The sequence below is a fragment of the Thamnophis sirtalis genome, unplaced genomic scaffold (assembly GCF_051295495.1).
Source record: "Thamnophis sirtalis isolate CommonGarterSnake01/CBP01778 unplaced genomic scaffold, rThaSir2_p1.2 scaffold_1, whole genome shotgun sequence".
In the NCBI taxonomy this organism is placed as follows: Eukaryota; Metazoa; Chordata; class Lepidosauria; order Squamata; family Natricidae; genus Thamnophis; species Thamnophis sirtalis.
In genome coordinates this window covers 27,341,587-27,363,769 of record NW_028261381.1, presented here as the reverse complement: position 1 = coordinate 27,363,769, position 22,183 = coordinate 27,341,587, and the positions used below count along the sequence as shown (strand labels likewise).

General features: G+C 35.0%; 1 protein-coding gene across 2 annotated transcripts in view; it reads left to right on the top strand.

The window, feature by feature from the left end:
- Positions 1–22,183, top strand: part of SCN2A (sodium voltage-gated channel alpha subunit 2) — a 119,553-nt gene that overhangs the window by 82,607 nt on the left and 14,763 nt on the right. For both annotated transcript variants that reach the window (XM_087709610.1, XM_087709606.1), the window contains 6 exons: positions 271–444; positions 891–1,247; positions 2,196–2,675; positions 17,200–17,320; positions 18,099–18,253; positions 19,323–19,496. In XM_087709610.1, the coding sequence (XP_087565736.1) occupies positions 271–444; positions 891–1,247; positions 2,196–2,675; positions 17,200–17,320; positions 18,099–18,253; positions 19,323–19,496 (1,461 nt within the window). The remainder of the gene's footprint in view (positions 1–270; positions 445–890; positions 1,248–2,195; positions 2,676–17,199; positions 17,321–18,098; positions 18,254–19,322; positions 19,497–22,183) is intronic.

Below are 22,183 nucleotides of genomic sequence, written 5' to 3'. Positions count from 1 at the left end.
GAATTGGTATCAGATGTTTTCTTCACAGCTGTTCCCAGCAGATAGCTGCCTTATGAATGGGGAGTGTGTGAGACTGAATATTATGCCTAGTGGTAAGGATATACAAAAATGCACATATCAAAATACATGTTTCCATTTCTCAAAATAGCAAACTGTTCAATTGGAGATACTTTTTTACATTTTCCTTTATCTTTCTCAACAACATTTTTATGAATAGACTGTTCACTGTTATTTAGGACTGACAACAAATGATTTTTTTTTTGTATGTAGGTGTTTACTGGCATCTTCACAGCAGAAATGTTTCTCAAAATAATTGCCAAGGATCCTTATTATTATTTCCAAGAAGGCTGGAATATTTTTGATGGCATCATAGTCAGCCTGAGCTTGATGGAGTTGGGTCTTGCAAATGTGGAAGGGTTGTCTGTTCTAAGATCCTTCAGATTGGTAAATATCCATAGGAGGTTTCAAGAAACATTTTGATTGTATTATGTATTCAGAGTAATCAAATTGTGAATATACATACTGTATTCTGATACCTGAATGCTATTCAAAAATAAAATAAGTCAGAAACTAACAGCATGAAGAATATAACAGCAGAATTTAAATACTGATCAATATTTTCTTAGGTATTAAATTCACCCAGACTAGTAAGATCTTTTTCAAAATAGGTTTGTACACAGCTTGAGTCTCAAACACAATTACTTAAAGCTACCAATATGTATTGACTTTACATATTCTGGAGAATCCTCACATGGATTTCTAAATCCAGTGTCCATTTTCAGGAGCAGAATTTCTGCACAAGTTAACTCTTTTTTATTATGATTTAAAAGTAATTAAAATCAAATGTAATTAACACTGATACTGTTGCCTTTGTGCTTTTATTTTTTCAGCTGCGAGTTTTCAAACTGGCAAAATCTTGGCCAACATTAAACATGTTAATAAAGATTATTGGCAATTCAGTTGGTGCCTTGGGAAATTTGACTTTGGTTTTGGCTATCATTGTCTTCATTTTTGCTGTGGTTGGAATGCAGTTGTTTGGCAAAAACTACAAGGAATGTGTCTGCAAGATTTCCAATGACTGTGAACTCCCACGCTGGCACATGAATGATTTTTTTCATTCTTTCTTGATTGTCTTTCGAGTTCTTTGTGGAGAATGGATAGAGACTATGTGGGATTGTATGGAGGTTGCTGGACAACCCATGTGCCTTACTGTCTTCATGATGGTCATGGTGATTGGCAATTTAGTGGTACGTATCAAACAAATGTCCACTTAAGGCAAGTAGAGCATAACAACTGGATTCTTTAAATATTGACATTGAAAAATTGGCATAAATTTAAAACAGTTTTGATTTTAAAAAATTATTTTTCTATTCTAGTCAGAAGGTCATGCAAATACTACATATATACATGTTTTGTTGTATTTGTGCTGATAAATAAATAAAGGGAGACTAGTATAGATCTATTTCAAGCTATTTAGCTCTCATCAGCTAGCCATACCCTTACTGGGATTTGAACCTGGGCTATATTACATACTAGGCAGACATCTTAGCCATTAGGCCACAGGCTCTTATCCGTTATCAGTTTGTTATATATATATATATATAAACAAACACTGTTACCTTCCCACCGAAGTGGTACCTATTAATCTACTCACTTTGCATGCTTTTACACTGTTAAGTGGGCAAGAGAGTGCTTTTTAAGGGTACTTCTGTTATAATTATCATGGACATTATCCATTTTTATCAGGAAAACACAGGGACCTTACTTTATATGAAGTCAGATCACTGATCTAATTAAGTCTATGATGTCTATGCTACATGTAGAGAACATATTTTTTGGCTCTGAGGATGCTAATATTAGATACAAGTGCAAATCATGATTAGTTAATCTGAATTATTATGTTTAGTCAGTAACAGTGTTAGAGTATCTTAAACAATCAAATTAATGCATCTTCTGTCAGGGAATATAACCTAACACAGAAGTGGGTTGATAAGAATGCTGATCTATTTCAGTGTTGGTTCCTTATGTTCAAAAAAGATATCAGATTAGGAAGCAGAACATAGGCATTAAAATTCTCTGATATAGGAGTATTCAAGAAGAAGTAACACTTGGTGTTTGAATATTTTACATCAAAATATTCAAACCTTGTGGCCAATAACATGATAAACTGAGTGACCCTTTTTTTCTTCTAATAGGTTTTGAATCTTTTTCTGGCCTTGCTCCTGAGCTCCTTCAGTTCAGACAATCTTGCTGCTACAGATGATGATAATGAAATGAACAACCTCCAAATTGCAGTGGCTAGGATTCAGAAAGGAATAGATTTTATAAAAAGAAAAGCTCATGAATGTGTAGAAAAGGCGTTTGTGAGAAAACAAAAGGCTTTGGATGAAATCAAGCCCCTTGAAGATCTAAACAATAAGAAAGACAGTTGCATTTCTAATCATGTGATAGTAGATATTGCCAAAGATTTTAACTATCTGAAAGATGGCAATGGGACTACCAGCGGCATAGGAAGCAGCGTGGAAAAATACATCATTGATGAAAGTGATTACATGTCATTCATAAATAACCCAAGTGTAACTGTGACAGTACCCATTGCTGTTGGAGAATCAGATTTTGAAAATTTAAATACAGAGGAGTTTAGCAGTGAGTCAGATCTGGAAGAAAGCAAAGAGGTAAGTCCTATGTAATATGCAACACATATATTGTGGTGTTCTTTTCAAAACATGATTTGCACTTATTAAAAAGTTGAACTCACAGGTACTGTTTTCATACCTTTTCAAATAAATCCACATATCTTACTTAATATTGTATGAAATGAATGCCAACATATTATAATCATCCATTAAGATCATTTTAGATATGTTGGCCTTTCTCAGAAGATTAACATCAATGTCATTGACTTTTTATTTTTCTAACTTACAGAAAAAATACAGGATTGCAATTAAATGTTTGTTATTCATAGCACAATTTTAGGAAATATTGCTGCACAGCTCTTTAACTTATATTATAACAGAGGTGACTCAAGAGCCATTCTGTTCTTCGGCATTTAGAAATTGGCTCAAATGGGATGGAAATTAACTTGCAGCATTAAATGTAAATCAATCATGTTCTCAGTGTTAATTTTATACTTTATAAATGAGCTAATGAGGACTTACATTTGATGAAAATTGCAGAATTCTGCACACTCATTCTAACTAGCATGCAAGCAAAAAGTGGGTGTGCTAATTTTACTTGGTTTGTTTTCTATGTATTATTTTGTAAATCATTTGAAGTTGAAGTTTTTTAATGAAGGATCAAAGTCTTAAATCAGCTATAAAGCCATTTTTCTTTTTCCCAATTTTTCCTAGTAAGTATGTCTGCCATTGCCATTATAGTTTCGATTGCATTTACAGTATTACTTTGAGGAGAAATTTCAGTCTGTTTCATTAAAGCCAAATTTAGAACCTGGCTATTATTAGAACCTGATTATTTATAAATCTTTTTTAATTCTTTAGGTAATGGATAGATATTTTTTTCATTCCAGAGAGATGAAATAAAATACTCCTTGGGCTAGGAAAAACTGAGCCATTTTGTATTCATAAAAGCCATTTATAATTTAATGATTGGTTTATAAAGGGCCAGATTAGCTACCCTAGTTTTTAGAAATACCAAATGATACATAATTTGATAATTAATTAGCTATTTCATATAACTTGTATTCTACCTTTCTTGGCAAAGATTTTCCATAGCAATGTATAAAACCATGGCACATTGTAATTAAAATAAAATAATCGAGATGGAAAAAATATCAACAAAATAATAGTTTAAATAGTTTTAGAAACTTTAGTAATTTACAGATGAAAAGCTAAGTCCTTGAAGCCAAAAAGATATGTATTCCTTTCCTTTAACCTAGTACTATATTTCAGGCAATATAAATTTGTGATATTTTTCCTATCAAACAACTTATAATATTTTCAGCTTTTAATATTTTAGTTTGTAATACAGAGAAATTTAAATTTCCAATCTCATCTATTTTCATGGAAGAATTGAATAGTTGCTTAAATATCTCCTTTAGATTTAAATTTTTATTTTTAGGCATGAAGTTTATATTTTTTTACACTTTATACTTTTTTAAGGACCAGTTTCCTTATGCTGGTCTGACCATAATAAAGATTTGATCAGATTTGTTTTCATACATTTGTGCAACGAAAACTTTAATTGATTCTAAACATGGCTTATTTGATTTATTCAGAGATTTTTATGCATGGTTCATCAGAATCCATAAATCTTTTACTAACTATATTATGATATTTAAAAAGCCATTTACTATTCCTTAAGTTTGAACTTCTTGAGTTCTTTATCACCATCAATCATCTTATGTTAATGTTTATTAACATATAGTTATATGATATAATAGCATTTCTTTAAGATTTTGATATTGTTTTAAGTTACTTTAGAAATAAATTGTCCATCATTTCATAAATGCAATTCTTCAAGGATTATATTTTAATTCTGCTAAATATTAAACATTTAAATACTGGACATCTGTTAAATAAGCTTTTGAAATTGCTGCCATCTCCAGAAGTGAGAAAAAAGGCAATATTTATTTGTTCATTCATCCATTCCAATACAGTAATTTTATACCACCCAACTTCTCACAACTTAAGATTCCCAGCCTCTCTTTCCACTTACATTTTTGGAGCAGTTTTTTCTTCTTCTTTGTACTTGGAAGGCTGAAAGAGACAGGAAAAAAAGAAAATAATGTTTCCCCACAAATACTTTCAATCAATACTTTATGAGAAATTAGAAAGTTTCCATTCACCATTTTAATCCTCCCATCTTTCCTCACTATTTCTCCCATTATTGTTTTTAAGAGAACCTCTATAAATGAGAAAATGAGAATATGTGCATTCTCTTATAATTATTACTACTACTACTTACTACCACTGAGTCTCTCCATTCAGAGTCTCTCAAAAACAAAATCTAATAACATTAATTATCCATTCTGAACAGTGATAGGTTAGTGCCGGCGTTGCTGCCAGTTCACTTTGTGTGCACTTTGTGCAGTTGATTATAAAGTGTTCTGCGCATGCGCAGAACATGAAAAAATTACTAAAAAACCCCACGGAACCGATTCAGGGGCATGGCCAGCCTGGGTTACTGCCGGTTCTGCGACCCAGGGCAAAATGTCACTACCGATTCGCCCGAACCAGTATGAACCGGTAGCAACCCACCTCTGATTCTGAAGATTGTTGATTGTAAATCTGTCCTTGATTTCCAAAAGAAAGATTTAGGCTACAGTTTCTTTACAGGAATTCTCTATGCGAACAATGAAAGATATGGGAAAGATGGAGCTACCAATCAACTCATAATATTACTCCTCTTATTGAGATGATGTAGAGGTTCATCAAGGATTGTGTTTCCTTTTACTCCTGATTGGGATTGCACCCTGTGTGGTGAACAGGCTTCTTATCAAAAGAAAAGCCTAGTGGGATCTTAATATCCTCTGAGAAAGCACAATACGACCTTTCATGTTCCTCATCCACAGAAAATAGAATGAATCCTTAAGCTCGTGCTTAAATTTTACAGTGGCATCAGTAAGAAAACATGTAATTTTCCCTTCATACATATATTGATTAAATTTAGTTCTGAAGCTTTTTTTCATGCAAGTAAAAAAAAAGGATCAAAGTTGACTTTTCGGACTCATGCCTGACTCTTTGTGATTCTGTAAGCTATTCATCTATGGCTAATTTGCGTAGCCCATGCTAATAATAACAAATAATTGGAACTGCCTTGGCAAGTAGCCCTGGCAATAAAATATGTGGCTTGCTGTTAGAAAGCTCCGTTATGCAAAATTTTCCATAATTAATTTGTCATTACGTAAGTCAATCCTTGTCTTGATATCTTGATCTTAATTTTTTAAAATGATTATTTAAATGATTTATAAAGTCTCCTCCCCCCATCTCACAGGGTAAGTCATTTTGACGAACAAGAAGAGGTCCACTTGCATTAACTCCAATGCACACATCTAAATCTGGATCCAATTCAGATTTTGGGTGATATAAGATGGCTGGAAGACATTTGTTTATTGAGTTTTATTGTGAAACTCTAGCTCATGTTTTATGTTGAATACTAACAGTAAGGCTAGATCTTTGAAGTATATATGAATATTCCTGCTTTGTGCATGATTTTCAAACAAATTACAAGTCTTCAAGTAAACTTTCCAATTCAACAAGTCAATATAGTTTCTGTCTTAAAATTTCACTTCCATTTCATCTTGGCTCCTTACGATGAATTCTAAGAAGACTGAGCAGTACATGCTTCAAGGCCAATCTGGCCATTCTTCACATAAAAATAAGCAGTTATTTTCTTGTTTTTATATTTAATTTTACAAAAAATAGTCATATTGTTAAGTCAAATCATACTTACCTACCCGGAGTTAAACGCCAAGATACTGTATGCAAATTTACCATTCTTACTTCTCGCAGGATTAAAATCAAGCTGGATCATTCAAGAATGCAACTGGTGCTTTTTTGTCAGACAGCAACGAACAGCACCAATATTGCACAGGTTACTTAAGCAAGTTCTACCTCTGTATGATATTATATTTTAAATGGGTACTGACTGGCCTGCATGCTACTCTGCCATCTCCCTTCCCCATTCATTGCAGTATTATAGAAACCTCACCGCTACTTCCCCGCCGAGTCACATGACTCACATCACAGCATGGTCAGGCAGTACTGGCAACTAGAACATTTGTAGGATTTCAGACTCTAATTCACCTGTGTTTCTTTACCATACAATTTTAGCAATGCGAACAAGCTGCATGCAATGTATTCAACTTTGAAAGCATTGGTTTAGCTTAATTCTGGACAAACTAAAGTATTCATTATTTAATCAAACTGGAGTGAACTTTATCCTATTTAAAAATATACATTGTTGGATTATCTTTGTGCTTTTTCTTTTTAATGAGAATCATCATTTTAATAAATTTGAATGCCACATATTACCAATTTTCTGCCAGTTAGTTACATAATTTATAAAAAAGAGAAATCATCTCAGCAATGCTATTTTTTTTTCAATGAAAGCATGTTGACAAGGTGGTAACATTGCCAACCAGGCCCACAATTATGACAGTTCCACTCACTGACTTTGGAAGTGATAAAACCGCAGTTTTTTGGGCCAGAGAAATTTTAATTAACTGTAGCGCAAATGATATTGCCCCATGATGGCCTTCATCAGGTTCCCTCTGTTAGATTTTTTAAAGTTTTAAACTTATTCACCAATGTAAACATTCAGTTCCTTGTTCATAGGAATGGTGATTTGGCCATGAACCCAAGACTCATCTCTGCGTCCCACATTTCACTTTTTTTCTCTGCACATATCTTCAAAAAGGTCACATTTAACAAGATACAATTTGGCCCTGAGACTTGTATACCAATCCAAAAACTGTCAGTTCTAGGCAAAATTAATGGGCAACTGTGAACACGTTTAGAGACATTCGTTGAAAATCTGGTTCCACACAGTCCATATGAAGTAACGCATACTCTTCCAGAGACATTATCCTTAGTACTGGAATGCATTCCTCTTTCTCATGTATGGAAATATAACAAGCAGATACTGCAACTAAAAAGCATGCACAAAGTTGCTTCTTTATGCACGTTTTAAAGAATTTGATATGTTGGCTAAAATAATTTTTATTATAGTGAAAGAAAAGTCTTCCTATATACACCAGAGGTAATGAAATAATGTGATGTCATAGTTTATAATCATTATAATTTAAAAAGAAAAAAAGGGGGGGCTATTAAATTATTTTATAAATAGAACAGTTTTAAATCTATTGACTATATTGCTTGCCCCTGTGTGATATACTGTATAAACAATCCATTGCTCCAAATCAAATGAAGATTTTTCCTTCCCTTGTAGTGTTATAATCATTAGCCACCTTTCATGCTGAGGAAGAAAATCAGCACTAGTTTACATAATGTTTATTTTTCTAGATTGCAACAAAAACTAATCATAACATGGACAGTCCTGACCTTTCTTGGTGTGATATACAAGTAGCTTGACATTGCCTTCATGTTTTGTCAATTTCCTAGTCTAATTCCTATATCAACTCCAATCCAGAGTTGATCCTGCTCATATTTCTAAGTTGGCTAAGTGTTGCCCCCAAACTGGTTTAAGAAAGAATGATTTCCTTTAAGTTAAGATTCTTCTCCCCAGATATATGATAAAAATAAATAATTGAACAGTTTCTACATGCTGTCTTCTAACTCTCATCATTCTGCTATAGTCCCCATTTAGCCTTTTCTCCCAATAATCCCTTTCTCTTATGTCTAATTTTAATTAAAGAATATAACATGAAGAGTTCTTTTTAACATTTTGCATAAATCTAAAAAAAATCTTTCAAAGTGATGAATATGAATACAACTATGGGAATCATAGCAATAGTTGATTTTATTTTTTTATATAAAAAGGGCACTTTCAGAACGCTTTAATTAGGCTGGTTTGCTGCTTTCTGAAACTAATTAGGCTGGTTCGCTGCTTTTCTAAAAGTATTCCCTGGCAATCATGCTTAACTCTGATATTAGCTTCACTTTTCTACACTGAAAAGCGGTTTCCTTTTGCAATGTCATTTTGCTGAATGAATGAAAGCATGATAATAAATTTGATGTGTATTTGAACAAGAATATTTCCTAATGGTATCTGTGTATCTTATTGGTATATGACAGATTTCTGAAAATTAAAACAACAATTAAAATATATCTGAATATACTCATTATACAATTAGCAATGTATAATCTGATGCATTTATTTTGTAAAAAGAAAGAATATGTTAATATTTATATAGCATCTGAACTTTAATAACATTTTTAGTGTGACCTAATTCCCATAGTAAATTGTTTGGGTAAGATGCCAGTCATGGCATGTTTCATAAAGGATGGTGGAGGTTGACATTCTTATTTTAACAATTATTTTAAAATTAGAGGGTGGGGAGGACAGTCTTTGGAATGTTAACAATGCAATCCTATGTTTTTATTCTTAATGAAGTCCCATTGAATTGAAGTATGTTTAATGAAGCTGAATTTATTTTATCTTGGTATTTTGGGGTCTTCATATAAATGAGAGTGTTTCTCACAAAAGAAAAATAATTACTATATTTATTTAATGTATACTTAACATCTAAGTGCAATACAAGATTTATTTTTCTCCCATCAATTCTGTCAGGTAGGTTGGGCTGAGAGAGCATGACTTTTCATGAGAAGGGACTAAATTTGGGTCTCCCCATTCCAGTGACGTGCAGTCAGGTGAGGCAGAGGAGGCACAGTCTCACCACTCCCATCATGAAAAGAAAAATGTAAAAGGAAAAAGGCGAGAGCTGAGGTCAGGCTGAGCTAGTTGCTGCCTCACCATGGATGACTCTGCTTAACTGTTTAAAAAAGCCTCTTAAAAGCGCCCTCTACTATGAGGCAGGAGAATTGTGTGCCTCATCTAGTCTGACTTTAGGTGTTTTATGATCACTCGAGCAGAGTTAAGCAAGGTTTAAAAGCCTAAAAATTCCTGATGTAGGTGAGGCACGCAGTTCTCCTGCCTCATAGTAGAGGGCGCTTGTTTGGGCGGGACTTCTTCAGAGGACCCGAGGCAAGAGCAGAGTTGAAATCCTCTCTGAAACAGTTGGAAAAGGTATGTGTGGGTCGGAGGGAGGGGGAGGAATTCAAACTTCATCCTTCTGGTGCGGGGCTTTTGGCAAAGGCTGGAGAGAAGGACCCTAGCTTGCTTCTGCTATCCCTCCCCAAGTGTAGTTTGATTGCAGGCAGAGCCACGTTGCCTTTTCAAACCTGTAATCAGTGAAGCTGGGCTGGATCCTTCCAGGGCTGGGGGAAAGTAGGTGTGCTCCAGTATGGCTCTTTGACTGGCTTCCTGCCTCCTTGCTGGTGCTCTCCCTCCAATCCAACTTTGTGTGTGTGTGTGTTTGTTTGAGAGAGAGTGAGTGAGAGAGAGAGAAGGGAATAGGAGAGATAGTCCAATCCAACTTCTGTGTGTGTGTGTGTGTGTATGTGTATGTGTATGTGTTTGAGAGAGGGGGGAGGGATGGAGAGAGGGAGGAAGGAGGGGAAGGGAGAAGAAAAAGAAAAAGAAAAAAAGGAAACTTCTTTCGCAAAGGAGAAAAACAAATGCTGTCGCTTTAAATCGGAACTGAGCATGCCTGGCTGTGGAATTCTGGAAGTTGAAGTCCACAAGTCTAAAAAAATTTGAAACCCACCACTGTCAGTGCCTCACCAGCCATAAACCTCACCGCACGTCACTGCCCCATTCATAGTCCAAATCTGAACCAACACATGTTCTTTGACTGAAACTACTATTGGGGGTAATTGAATTTCCTGATGAATGTGAATACTGAATAAGTAAGCAGTCTTAGAATTATAGAGCAGAAGAAATGGTCTTGAAGGACAGGATGAAGAGCTACTACTAAAACAACTGTCATCTAAAAAAGAACTATGGCAGGAATGTAACCTGAGTAAATGTCTCATATAAGACATTGCCTAGTTTTCATGAAGATAAGGAAGAGCGGGGAGCACATTAAAATTTGCAAGGTCTGTTATATAACTTTACAATAAAAGTAGTCCTACAATTCTACATAATATTGGATTCCTAGTTTCCCTGAAAGGATGACATCAACAATTTCAATATTGTCTGGACTTCATAATCTGTTTTTTAGTAGTTTCTAGATTAAACTGCCAGGTCAACTGTATTTGCTTAGTAGACTTTGATGGCTTTGTGTAAGGTGACATATCAGCCTAATATATGAAAAAATGTGCAAGTGTGAATCTACAGTAGTATTTGATAATTGAACCATTCAGAGACAGGATACAATTACATAATGTGTGGCATTTGCATCAATAGCACACATGTCACTATGATTTTGAAGAGTTTGTTATTATAGTTTTCTAGAGTCATTGTTGGACAAACCATTATTAGGTAGTGTCAAGTTGGATCTTTAATAAATGGAAATGAAAGAAATTACCTTCAGTGGGAGTAGGAAAACTGCAGGAAGAGAGCCTATCTATGAAACAGATTACTTAATATAATATTTTCCCAACAAAATAAATAGAATCTGAACATATGATAAGAGCAAGTAGAGGCTGCTAGGAATAGAATGAAGATGATTATTTCTTTATTTTGTTTTTAACATTTTTTTCCAGTTACTTCAAGATGGATGGCATATAAATTTAATAAACAAATAAACTAAAGGTAGCTTATACTGGGATCTCCTATTTATTTTCTTACTAGTACAAATATTAATGTGCAAGAAAAAAATGTTGAAAAGGAAGTCATAATGCCTGTAAAAATGTTGAAAAAAGATTAAAATGTAGATGGCATTCCTAGACAAATGTTAAAGTATTATTTAATTTGCTTGAGGGGTGACTTGCAACATATGTAATGTAAGACATAGACATATGTCCATGCCTGATAATTGAGAGAGTCCCATTATTCTTATTCTTTAAAGGAGATATTAGCAAAAAAGTACTGATGACTATAAAAGCTACAGGGTGGGGGGGGATTAGTTTACTCTGTTTGCCTATAAAGGTGTAGTTGGAATTTTGATTGGGAAGGTAAAGAGATGACAATGGGTAAAATTTGAGGTTTATTGTGTCTTTTTGCTGTGCAAGGGAGTATATAGAACAGATATTTTTGCTGTTCATTAGATTACTGAAATGTACAAATGTGTGAAAATGTGTGTTGATTTGGAGAAAGTATATAATAAAATGAATAGACTTGAATCATAGAATGATTGTGTGAATGTGAAATTGAAAATTGAAGGCTGAATGCATGCAGTTGGGAGAGCAATTTCTCACATGACTAAGAATCAATGCAGTGCAGATTGGTCCACCATCACAAAAGAGGGAAACCTCCTTCACTTTGCACTGAAAACAAGCAAGAAAACAAGCCAGAGTTTTGCCTCTTAAGACTGCTTATATAGGGTTCTCATTTGAAAGTAGAACATTTATTAAAATTCTTATGCTGTAACTTTAATTTTCCTTCTAATAAGTATTGCCAATCAGCACTCTGAAAGACTTGCTTTTACTTGGATTGTTTCCAATCTAGAGAGAAGTTTGACAATAAGGAAAGTAAACATGTATGAGAAAATAATGAAATCCTTGGTGAATTGTTCAAAACTTGAACAAGGGAAAAAACAAGAAAGTCTAATGTCTCTTTGGTTCTTTAATACATGTATGGATGAATGTATAAGGAAAGCTTGTAGTGAAAATGAGGGTGTATTGCCTAGCAACATAAATGTGAATGTACCTTTGTATGCAGATGATGGCATGTTGTTAGCATTCTCTGTGCAAATCCCCAGTGATTTGCAGTGAAAGAGATTATACAATGCATCAAGAAATATTAATCTGCCAATCAATTATTCAAATACCAAGGCAGTCCTATTGAAGAGGGAAAAACTTAAGAGAATGGTTGCAAGTTATATAAAGTTAGAAAAATGAGTGGAGATGTTTTAAGATGTGCAAATACTGGCAGCAGGTAGTGGATTGTTTATGGCTTGTTGCAAACAATGAATATTGGTCAGAAGAAGCAAAAGAGTCAGTGTGTGAAGTATGTTCTTGTCTACTTGTTGGATTAAATGAGAGTAGGAGAAATATCACAGTAAGCTGAATGCAGTGCAAACAAAGTATGTGTTGTAAAAAGAAAAGAAAAGAAAAGTTCAAGAATGAACCAGTGGTGAATGAATGTAGAATGAATAGGAAGTTGAATATTAATCGGAAAGAAGCATGATGGGGTGCTTTGGTCATATAAACAGAACAAAGGAGGCTCTAATTACAATATATGAAGGAAGAATGAATTAGTCAAGACAAAAGTGAAAACAGAAAGTTGTGGTTGGATCGATTTTCAAAAAAGAAAGAGATGAGTAGTTTAACAAGCAAAAGTCTATGTTTAAATCAGTACAAAGATCACTTGCAAATATTGAAAGTATGGAAAGGTAGAATGAATAGTGTATATTTCTTTTTTCTTACTTCATGTTTTTAATTCATTTGGCTTACTCTTTCTTAACCCCTTTCTGCATTCTGCAAGGAAAAATGTGATACGTATATATGCATATATGGCACTGTGTTCACCTGTGCTATGACTTGGTTATCTTATTTTCTTAATAGCTGTCCTGGTCCATAGCTCCAGCTGAAGTGTTTGAAGATGGGTAGTTGATCACCCTTCTCCTTTGTACTCTTTCTGAGATTACAGCAGGGCTATGGAGGCACCCCTCCAATTTAACCATCTCTGTCGGTCAGTAGCATGAGCAGAGCTCAAATGCTTGGGGTCTTTCATTTTTGTAATGGTTTGGGTTCTATGCAGCATCTAATCCAGATGTTGTGGTTATTATAAAACACCATCTTTTCCACTGAGAATAATTTTTACAAGCCTAAATTTGCAATTCATTAATTGTAAATTCCTAGGCTAGATGTAAGAGTACTTACTTGCATGACATCAGTTTCTCTAATTTTTCCCTGATCTTTTTGCTTGTACATGAAATACACAACATACTAATATAATGAATGACTTGCAGATGAAGGATATTTAAAAAATGGTCAAATTTGTATCTGTGGTTTCTTTTACTTCATTGCTTATGAAACAATACACAGAAATTATTTTACCTCTTTATTGAAATGAATATGTGAATTATACCATCTTTTTTTCTGGAAAGCAAAAAGATGCCTGTTTACTTTGATTTTGGCTTTTGTGCTCCTATTGTTGTAACAATAGTGCTATAAAACAGGGATGAAATGATGCAAGCAAACTGCTACACAGTTCTAAATTTTTAAATACAGGATAATTTGATGTTTAAACATAAAATATACATAGCTAATATTATAAAACCAGATTGGAATTTATGCTTCAGTCCAACAATGGTCATGGGCATAAGAGATTTCATTTAAATAAATGTAGTGCATCTGAATAATCTCCATTTATTGCAGTTTTTATATAAGAGATTGCATCTGGCATTTACTATGGAAGTAGATTGGACTTTTCTAGTAGAATGAATGCGGTAATGAATGCTATAATTCCTATATATACTTATTTCATAAGTTGTGCGCTGTCCACTGGAATGTTTTTGAGTTGCTTGAGATATGCATACGCATAATTGTATAGCTTTACATAGAATCCAGACACTGATTTCAATATGATACAGTATAACTTTATATTATAGCAATTTCACTCAGGACCAATTTCTAAGCAGGGTAAAATATGTCATTTATGATTAGCATTAATTGGTTATGTGCCATCATGAGTATAATATGTGGAAATGATTCCTATGCAAAACCTATTCTTGGATGTAATAGTAAGGAAAAGAAACAGAATTGCTTTAACCATGTATGTCACAAATGGTGATGTACAATAAAATATGAAAAAAATCCTGAATACAAATGTACAATGAAACTGACTCTCAGGGTAATATGATTTTTTGAAATGTTATTATTTTGACTGGTTTTGATAATATGCCAGTTGATTACAGAAGCCTACTTGGACCATGTGATCAAGAAGTTATATTCTACTTAATTTTAGTTAAACTATTACTGGTAATTAAAGCATAATTCTAGATTTTCATAATTAAAAACTCAGTGGAAAGTATAAAACATGGTAAATTTTATTATGATTATTTTTAATACAGTCAGTGTAGAATAATTATTTGTACTCTCAAAAATATATAATCATGAATGAATATGCATTGTTTATATTTCCATTATATCTCTACTACTTGACATTAATAAGGTTATTTTTTAGTTATCTATAATCCATACATGTTATAAATACAGCAGCATGTTCTCTAATCATTAATGTCTACTATAGTGCAATATTTTCAAAGTTGATTTTCTTTGTAATACAAAATTAATCTCCTAATATTGGTTTACATAACAACTAGGAGAATTGATCTTGAAAAGTGCATTCAGACTAGTTCTGGTTTGTTTCCTACTGTAACATTTCAAAAGTCAAGTAAAAAATTAACTGTTGTTTATTGTGGGGTGTAATTGTTTGAAGCCTTCTAGAAATAGATTGCAATAACCAACCTGAAATTCTAAATATTTTTCAGAAACAAATGTTTAATCACAAACTGGCTGAAATAAGCCAGGTATTTTCCTTCATAACAGAATAGACATGCTAACCATTATCCTTGAGGTGACAAAAAAAATTAGACTGATATATGTTCCATCTTCATCATGATTCTCTCCTATTGCCTTACTTTAAAATCATCTTAAAAAGACATGAGCCACAGATTTTACACCCTTGGATGATGTGAGAATAAACGGCAGGGTGGAGTTATTGCTTTACCACTGGTCAGTGGTGGGTTTCAAAAATTGTTCGAACCTACTCTGTGGGTGTGGCCTCCTTTGTGGGAGTGGCTTGCTGCCCATGTGACTGGATGGGAGTGGCTTGCCGCCCATGTGACCGGATATGAAGATGCTGACGGCACTTGCCAGAACCACCTTAAATTACCTCACACACAGCACTGGCATGCATAAGAATATGATGTAAACTTGTTTTTTAAAAGGCATCTTTGGTTTGCGTTAAAACAACTTCAACACACGCAATGTTCTGATTGCACCACAAACGCAGTAGTTATCCTTACCTTTCACAGAGGCACTGAGTTTTATAAATATGAGCATGATAGCGTAGAATAATCATATCCAAGGACCAGTGGTGGGTTTCAAAAAAAATTGGAACCTCTTCTGTAGGTGTGGCCTGCTTTTCAGGTCCACTGGTGGAACCTCTTCTAACCGGTTCGGTAGATTTGACGAACTGGTTCTACCGAATAGGTGCGAACTGGTAGGAACCCACCTCTACCACTGGTACAGCAAAGGAAGGCTTAAGCTGTCTCTTTCATTGAGTTGGGGTTAAGATGCAAGCATCATCCTGGGGACACTGGGTAAAAAAAGATGTTGCCTGATATTTATGCTGTGGTTAGGTACAAATGGGAAGAGACTCTACAAACACCTGCTTTTATTGGCAAAAACTGCTTGGATCATACAAAGTGCTTTCAGTAAGTTTTAAAAGGTAACTAAACTTTTCTGCTGTTTATATAATTAACATCCCAAACTGGAGCAAAATAAAGATGGTAAAGTATTTTCTTCATCAAACTAACATTTAAGCTTGTTAGAGTTCACAAAACAAGGTTGATGCCTATGAATAAATGCCTATAGCTTTACCTGATTTAAAAAAAAAAGACCAATACAAGTATGTGACAATTCACCATCTGCTTATATCATTCCCACATAAAGTTAGTTACTTACCGGTGCAGCCATTTTGTTAATGTTATACACGTTAATAACATTGTACAAGGCTAAAAATGACATGATCACTACTTTTATTCACAATGGTACTCATATTATCTTCATGGGGCACAACATTCATTTCTCTGAATAGGATCAGGAAACCAGTTGACAGTTTGTTTAAAGCATTACTCATCATGAAGGTAATGCCTTTCTTCCAAAACAGGTCAACTTTGCTTTTTAAATGCTACACCAAATAATACACATATACGTTTCACTATGTACTCAAAGGACCTATATGTGTACCATGCAAGAATAAAAAGTAGTTTTAGAATGCACAGTCATTTGTGCAAGTGCATTGCCAAAAGAGAATGCAAAATAATGGCTCTTGCTCTGAAATTAATATGCTGCTTTCCTTTCTGAATTCCAGAAACTTAGAAGTACTTACACACTGATAATTTGTGTTTTCATGTCAGTGGGAAGTAACTGGTTAAATATGGTTTGCTGCTTATGCATATTCTATCTGCATCAGACATGAAAATGCTGCTTTCAGTTTTTGGTTGGTTTGGTCATAATTTTGGGGAAATGCTACAATTCATACTGCTCTCTATTTTACCTCATTTGAATAATCAGCTAGCTATGATTCATGCTAATAAAGCATTTCTGAATTTTTAGTTCTGAATTTGGCTCACAGTGTTAACAAATTTGGTTCCAAATTGTGAATCCTAGTATGAATATAACAATGTGTCATGGAGAAAACAATGTGGATATAATTTCTTATGCCTTCATGTTCAGAAAATAAATTGGTATTAATGTATGCGTAGGCTAATTTAATTTTTATTTCAAAGTTATTAAATAAAAAGAGAGCATTCTGGAATGTACTAAGCACATCCAAGACCATAACAAACAAAACTGTCATTAACAGTTTTTTATTCATTTGCAGAAACTAAATGCATCTAGTTCATCTGAAGGTAGTACAGTTGATGTTGGACTTCCCCAAATTGGAGAACAACCTGAAGCTGAACCTGAAGAATCTCTTGAACCAGAAGCCTGTTTTACAGAAGGTGAATAATATAAAACATTGCAAATCTTTCAGTGACTCTCTTGAGGGCCCCGGATCTAGCAAAGAACACAACTGGCATACAAAAGGAGATGTGCAAAGGCCTTCCTAGTCACAGCTGACTCTTCAAGCAAGAGCTGTGAGTCTAGGAAGACACCCGTATTGTGTACCAACCTTGAAGGAAGAGGTGGAACCAGTAATGGTTTCCTCTTATTTTCGCTACAGGTTCGGAACCAGGAGTGCTCATGCATGGCGCTTCTGACATGTGCAGAACTTTCTGCATATGCACAGAGCATCCGTGTTGACGTCTGGGTGGGTGGGTGGAGCTTCCTGCTATTGCTGCTACCGGTTCACCCGAACCAGGGCGAACTGGCAGAGTTCCACCTCTGGGTGGAACCCCATTCAAGATGGAATATTTCCAGATCTGAACAGTTCAAATATCCATAGCCATATCATATTCACTGGATTGAGTCAGAGACAGTTCATCCCCATCCAAACCTCCAGGGACTGGGACAGAATCTTGAATCAACTGAAATACCTGTATACAAACTCTCAGTTGTGATAAATAATTTCCTTTGGGCCTCATTGAAACTGTCCCATGAAAACTGATTTTGACAACATAGTAGATTTCCAAAGCGTCATTTCAAATGTAGACCAATTAATTTTAGAATGAGAAAGGGCTCCAAAAACATCTGCTGGTTTAAGAGTATATTCTGCTCAAGACATGTATTATAATTTTTATTCTGTTTTCATTGGCCATATCATTTTGCATATTTTGCCAGGCTGCATCCGGAAATTCAAGTGCTGCCAAGTCAGTTTAGAAGATGGGAAAGGAAAACTGTGGTGGAATCTTCGGAAGACTTGTTACAAAATCGTAGAACATAATTGGTTTGAGACTTTTATTGTCTTCATGATTCTCCTTAGCAGTGGTGCTCTGGTAATTTTTAGAACTTGAAAACCGTTCATTATCATAGAGATTTAGCATAGGAAATAACCCAGACACATAATTATCTGAAAACCTCTGAATTTTTAGTAGGGATTATCTTTTCTATGAGTCAGAGCTAAAGTAGTATGATTTTATTACTTAATTGTTAGAGTTATATCCATCTTTCAGTCAGAAACTCAAGGTGCTACCCATAGCATTCTGTCCTACCATTGTTTCCTCACAATTACACCTCTACAAGTATATTTGACTGACAGAGCAATTAGTCACAGTCACAGTGAATTTATGCAGTTCAGGGTAGACTTGAAGCTGGGTTTAAATTGTTCCATATAATATTCCTACAGAAGAGGATTGATTTTTGATGCTCTTTTAATCCCAAATAGCTTTACAGAGCAGATGCATGCGTTTATTGTAAAGCTTTTTCTTCTAAAAATGATATGCTAGTTAAGCAATATGGTCACAATAATATTAGATTTCTAAATTGTTCCAAAGGGGATAGCAATCCATACTTATATATTGGATTCATACTGGAACAATGTTTTAAACTCCACTGTGACTTCTCTGTGAGGGATTAAAGAGGGAAATAATCAGTCCGACTTTTTTAGATTTAGGACTTTGGGTCTAAAATCAAGATTACCATGGCATTTGGCTTTCCCACCTTAAAATTTTTTTTTTCATAACTTTATTTTTCTATGGAATGGAACAGAAGAAATATAAAGGGCTACATATGATCAAACAGCTTTATTTATCTTAGTTTGTGAAATTTGGGAGTAGAAATCCCAAGGAGATACCTTAATTTAATTAAAGATGTCAATGATTGAATCTCCAGTGCATTACATATAAAACATGTCATCAACCACCAAGGTATAGCTTCTACCAGTAAACTCTATAAAGTAGACTCTATAAGTATCAAAAATGCTTTTAATATTTTTATCATATTCTAATAAGTATATTGATTAAAGTGAAGCAGGGGAGGACTGGTTTTTAGTTCTAGAATTGGAAAGCAAACAATAAATAATAAGCCATACTAAAACCAGGGGTTGGGGGGAACTTCTGTCCCCAGGCTTTCGAAGACATATACATTGAGCAGCGCAAGACTATCAAGACAGTCCTGGAATACGCAGACAAGGTCTTCACCTACATCTTCATTTTAGAAATGCTTCTGAAGTGGGTGGCTTATGGCTTTCAAGTCTATTTCACCAATGCCTGGTGCTGGCTAGATTTCCTCATTGTTGATGTAGGTATTTTTTTTTCTTTAACCAATTAATACATTGTAGCACAAATGTTTATAAGAATCATTGCATATACAATAAACTCACTACTTTCAGAAAAGGGAAACTTCTGCTTTCAGCTGGGTGAATGGTGTTCAGTAGAATTGCCACTGAGCGGGGTTCCCATGGTGAAGCACAACTTCTGGAACCAGAAATCTACAGAGAGGTAGAAGTGTGGTGCCCCTATCAACAGGAAGCTTGAAATGAGATGTGACAGGACATATGTAGATCCACAAAATTTAAAACTTTCCTATTTCCTTTATAATACTTGTGGAAGGATGTAAAGAATGGCCAAACATTGCTCCCTGCTTCACTACATTTGCTCATTTCAGCTATCTCAAGAGTGATATCTGATTCCTTTTCATCTGAGCACATGAGCAGTGGATAGGAACAGGTGGGCAGGCAAGGGAGAAAAGTCCACTCTTGTGCAAGAAGGACCCAGGGATACATTACTTCATCCTCTTTGGGAAGAGAAAGAAAGAAAGAGGGAGAGAGGCATGATAAGAGATAAAGAAAGAAAGAGGGAGAGAGGCATCTCCAACAAGATGGTGTTGGAGGAAAGTGTAAAAGAAGTGGACCTTAACAATGAACTGCAAAAAGTAATACTGCACATTCTAGAAGAATTAAAGCAGGCATGTCAAATTTGGTGGCGTCACGGCAGCATCGTGTGATGTATTGGGACTTTTTCCCCCCTTCGCTAAACCGGGCAGGGCCAACACATGACGCATCCGGCCTGTGGGCCATGAGTTTGACATCCCTGAGTTAAAGGAAAGTCAAAGTAACTTTGTCTCTAGTTTCATATTTGCAGATTCTGATTTACTGTATTTTTGGACTATAAGACGCACCAAGATTTTGAAGAGGTAATATTTTTTTTAAAAAAATTGCACTCTGCAGGCCTCCTAAACCCTCTGCACGCCTTGTTTTTTGTGAAAAACTGGGCATGCGGAAAGTTTGAGAGGCCTGCAAAATGCTCCTGGGGCTGGGAGGAGGCAAAAAGGAGCAAAAAATGTCCCCTTTTTTCAAACAATGACCCCATTTTTGCAAAAAACAGGACATGCACAAAAATGGCCCATTTTCACTCGTTTTTTGCCCTCTCCATCCCCCAGGAGCACTTTGCAGGCCTCCCAAACCCTCTGCACATCCATTTTTGTGAAGGGGGCAGGGTTTCAGGAGGCCCAAAATGCTGTATTCAGTGTATAAGACGCACCCAGATTTTCACCCTCTTTTTTTTGGGGGGGGGGAAAGGTGCGTCTCATACTCTGAAAAATACGGTATATAATTCTCCTTTTTTCATGCATCTTTGAACATTATTTCCCAAGATACTTCCAAGCAAGAGCAGACCATACAATCTTATTTTTTCTTTTGTACTATTTTTAGGTAGAATGTTTTTAACATCCTGTCTGTGGCTTCAGCTCTGTTTTAGGAATATTTTCCCCAGCAGCCTCTCGTTTCACAGGATGCTGATTAATGGGAAAGGAAAAGGTTTTATATTTCTAATCATATTTACCATATTTATATAGCCGCCTAGCTCACATGAAAGTGACTCTGGGCCACTGGTAGCACTTAATTAATAAAAACAATCACATAAAAACTTCACAATTAAAATAACAAAAAGGCACATAAAACAGGGGAGGAGTAACACTAACTGCTATCGCAAGAGCCATTGCAAAATCTCCTTCAGCCCTTGGGACCTCCAGGCCTAATAATATAGCCAGGTCTTGAGAGACTTGCCAAATGTTGAGAGGGATAAACGGTTACCAGTATAAATGATTATGATTGCCAGTAAGTTTAACTTATAATTAACACTTGATTTATTGTTTCGACTCCCAGGTGGCTTTTTCTCTAGCACATGTCTCAAGCTCATATTAGTTACAGAAGACTGCACTATAGATTTTAGCTTGCCTTTATCATTCTCTCATTTCTGTGATTTACCAGTACGGAGTATGGGATTCCTATCTATCCAATGCACTGGGTGAAGCAAAGGGATAAAGCTGCTGTGCTAAAGCAGATAGGCAGACAAGGCAGTATAAAAAACAAAGGATTTGGAAGAGAGAAGTAACCTCCTCAGGGATTGAGGACTTGCCACTTCAAGTGTCCTGGTGATGACATTTTAGTTTTGGTACCTGCAAGCAGGAGTCAGGAATGTATCAAAAACTGAAAGAAGTGAGCTAGAAATACTTAGGGGTTGGTGACTCCTCCATCATTCCATAAGAGATGGGTTATTGAGTAATAACAGAAACCCCCCTCCCCTCCCCCCTCCCCATGTATCTTTGGTTTGAATGTTTGTTTTTTATTTTTTGTGTGTGTTTTAGCTTTTATGTAACTATAAGCCGCCCAGAGTTACCCTATGGTAAGATGGGTGGCCAGTAAATTTTATAAACAAATAAATAACATAAGATGGTCTAATTCCATAAGAGATGAACAAAAATAATAATTTCTACCCGTCCATTGTAACTGTTTCCTGCACAAATCCATTTTGAACTTCAGTTGTTGTAATTTGGCCAGGATGATTTTTTTTAAAATATTGAGATATTGGTCAAATTGCTCATTTAGGACAATAATACGTAAACTAGCACAAGGCTGAAAAGCAGAAAATTATTAAATCTGGTAAAAAGAAAATATTGCTGTATCTTCCTATAATTGATTCAGATCT